This window comes from Octodon degus, unplaced genomic scaffold (assembly GCF_000260255.1).
Source record: "Octodon degus isolate 3935 unplaced genomic scaffold, OctDeg1.0 scaffold00086, whole genome shotgun sequence".
Lineage (NCBI taxonomy): Eukaryota > Metazoa > Chordata > Mammalia > Rodentia > Octodontidae > Octodon > Octodon degus.
In genome coordinates, this window is record NW_004524662.1 from 739,250 (window position 1) to 742,450 (window position 3,201).

Here is a 3,201-nt window from a genome sequence, read left to right on the forward strand (position 1 = left end):
CCTATCCCCGCATTTCCTGGAAAGCTAGGAATTCAGGGGTTTTCACTCTCCGTGGAGAGGAAGCGGACCCACATTGTCATTTATTTTATTATTATAAGACAAGCAACTACAATAAGAAAAATATGAAAAATCTTCAAATTTCACTGGACACAGCAAAAAATAGAAATACTGGAGGAAAAGATAGAAAGGTCCAGCACAGATGGGTTTGAGGAGGCCTTGAAGTGGGGCAAAAGTTTCTTCCATTCACACTCCACTCCAACCCCTGGGGTCTCCCAAGAAAACGCCCGAGCTAGGCAAGAGGAGAAAAGGAAAGCGGAAACACATTTTCCAACACCACAAATAAATAAATAAATAAATATGTTAAACAAGAAAGTAACTTATTAGGCACCACTTGAAAGGCATCAACCCTCACGGATCAGACAGACTACACTCCAGCCTGCAGGCTGCGGTCACATGGCCAACCTTGCCAAGGCTCTTAAGTTGTCACCCTAGGTCTCTGCCAGCTAACCCTAAAGACCTACACTGGAGCAGGAAACCCAGTGTGCTGCTGTTCTTAGGTCTGGTCCACTTCAGCAGAAACTTGGGGAAAGTGCCCTCCCATTGCCCCAGGGTTTTAGAGGCTCTGGGGGAGGGGCTGTGAAATGAAAGAGCACTGCACTTCCGAGCTAGAAAGGAGACTGGCCTCCTTGACAGCCAGGGATCCTCTACAAAGGCTTGTGCTCAAGCTCCTTTGTGCTTCAAGAGGAGTGAGGGTGTGGGACTGCCTAGCGCCTGCCTGGGTGCGAACCGCAGACCTGTTTTAACTTACTAAGCACCTGGTTCTGCTCAGGATGGAGTGGGGGCTGTGGCGGATCCCAATAAAGCATGCTGCCCAATTTATTTCTGAGTGCAACTTCTCTCAAAGTTTTAAGTCTGCCTAGTTCACGCTTAAGTCGACTTGCCTTCAAGTAAAGCTCCCCAAAAGGAGAGCGGTAGTTCCCGAATCACTGAGAGGAGCACCAGGCGGGAGTCTGGCCGGGGCTGCGGGCAAGTTAGGAACCCACCCAGGGGGGAAACTCTGAGTTGCAACCTAGGCTAAGTTAAAACAAACAGAAATAACAGCTGGAGAGGCTGCAGACCGGACAGAGGTGGCAGCATTCAATGGGTGATCTGCACAGGCGGCGGGATAGTGGGGATGGAAGGACTGAAGTTACTGGTGTGGGGGTCTCAGGGGTGCGGAGCAGCAAGCACAGTGGAGGAAGAGGCCAACAGTGGGAAACAGAGGAAAAGGTGGTCAGAAAGCCTTCCCAATTTGTAAGCAAAACTCAATTCTACCTTGGTCTTCCTTAGGCTTTCTTAGGTCCTTCCACCCCAGGGGCGGAGGAGCCCTGCCCCAGGGTATCCCCACCGCACCGCGGGGGCACCGCTGCAGATAATATCTCTGCACACTCCGCCTCCCATCCAGTCTTCTCCCCCTTTCTTCACGCAGGTCCGGGACTCAAAGCGTGGTGATCCGGGAAGTGCAGGTGCCATTACGAAAGACGCCTCCAGATTCCAGGTTCTCTGGCTGGAAGTCTTCCACACTGTAGGCGCGGCTCTTGAGAGCGGTGGCATAGTAGTCGACGGGCTCCTCCGCGGCGTTGTCCATCCAGCTGAGGCACAGGATGCGCTGGAAAGAGCGCTTGAAGTTGTCCGAGAGGAAGCCATAGAGGATAGGGTTGGCGCAGCTGTTGGCGTAGCCGAGGATGACTGACAACTGGCTCACGGTGGCATCGTCCTGCTCGGCGAACACGTTGACCAGCTGCACCACGTAGAAAGGCATCCAGCAGATGACAAACACCATCACCACCATCATCACCATGAGGGTGATCTTGCGCTCCGAGCGCTTGCGCTGCTGCCAGCCGGCCTTGAGGGCCACCATGCGCATCTTGGCGATGATGAGCACATAGCACAGGCAGATGGCCCCGACGGGAAGCAGGAAACCCATGAGAAATGTGTACAACACGAAGCCCACGAGCCAGCGCTGGGCAGGCTCAGGCATGAGCATGTTGCAGGCCACTGTGCCGTCGCTGTTGGCAGCCGTGCGTGAGAAAACCACGATGGGAAGGATGACAAGCAGGGACAGCACCCACACGCCCAGGTTCACCACCTTGGCCACGGTGGGGCGGCGGTAGCGGGCTGCTTTGATGGGGTGCACCACGGCCACATAGCGGTCCACGCTAAGCACAGTCAGACAGTAGATGCTGGTGAACATGTTGACCGCGTCCACACTGAGCACGAGGCGGCAGAGCAGGGCGCCGAAGGGCCAGTGGCGCAACAAAGTGGAAGTGACCAGGAAGGGCACGCTGAGCATGAGCAGCTCGTCGGCAATCGCCAGGTTCAGGATGTAGATGTTGGTGGCCGTCTTCATCTTGGCATAGCGCAGGATCACGTAGATGACCATGGAGTTCCCACACAGCCCCACCAGGCACACCACGGAGTAGATGAAAGAGATGAGGATGGCGCTGCCCTGGCCCTCACTTAAGGTCCCGTTCTGGGACGCGTTCCGCCCAGGCTCCTCCATGCTGTCCGCAGCGCCGGCCCCGGGGCCCCTGCTGCAGCCGCCTTCGCCGCAGCTGCCCGGGCTGGGGCTAGGAGAGGAGGAAGGAGAGGAGGCGGTGCCATTGGGGAACATCCCAGCCGAGGGGGGCCGGTGGGGCCGCGGGCGCCAGGGCGTTCTTCTCGCGCCCCCGCCGCCTGCGCCCTCTTTAGACACCCAGCCGGTCGCCTGCAGCTCACAGCCACCTGGCGCCTCGGGGTAGACCGCAGCAGTGGCTGAGAAAGCAGCTCCTACCAGCGCCGGCGGGGCGCATCGCCGCGCCGCTGCCTGCGCGCTGCTTCTGGCCGCTCCGGGGAGTCTGGGCACGCGGGAGCTTGGGGAGACGCGGCCGAGGGGCTGGAGCCCAGCACGGCACAGCCATTAACTGGCGCAGCTCTGGACTGGTAAATGATTAATAGGCGCCACAAGCGCGTCAGCAACTGCGAAGAGGTGGGGGTAACCGGGGGGTTTGTTCTCCCTCCTCCCAATTTTTTTCTTTCCCAGGCACAACTAGAGAAGCACCTTAATAAGCGCTCCCTCACAACAGCATAGCGCGGCCCCCAGAGGGCCCGGGGTAGAGTCTCCACCTACATGGAGGGTAGCCAGGAGCCTAAGATGTAAATTCTGTCCACCCCACCCAACTC

General features: G+C 57.5%; 1 protein-coding gene across 1 annotated transcript; it reads right to left on the reverse strand.

Moving 5' to 3' along the window:
* Positions 1-523: 523 nt before the first annotated feature.
* Positions 524-2,990, reverse strand: Sstr1 (somatostatin receptor 1). The gene has a single exon (XM_004637066.2). The coding sequence runs from the start codon at positions 2,651-2,653 to the stop codon at positions 1,478-1,480; it is 1,176 nt and encodes a 391-aa protein (XP_004637123.1). The 5' UTR covers positions 2,654-2,990; the 3' UTR covers positions 524-1,477.
* Between the last annotated feature and the right edge of the window lie 211 nt (positions 2,991-3,201).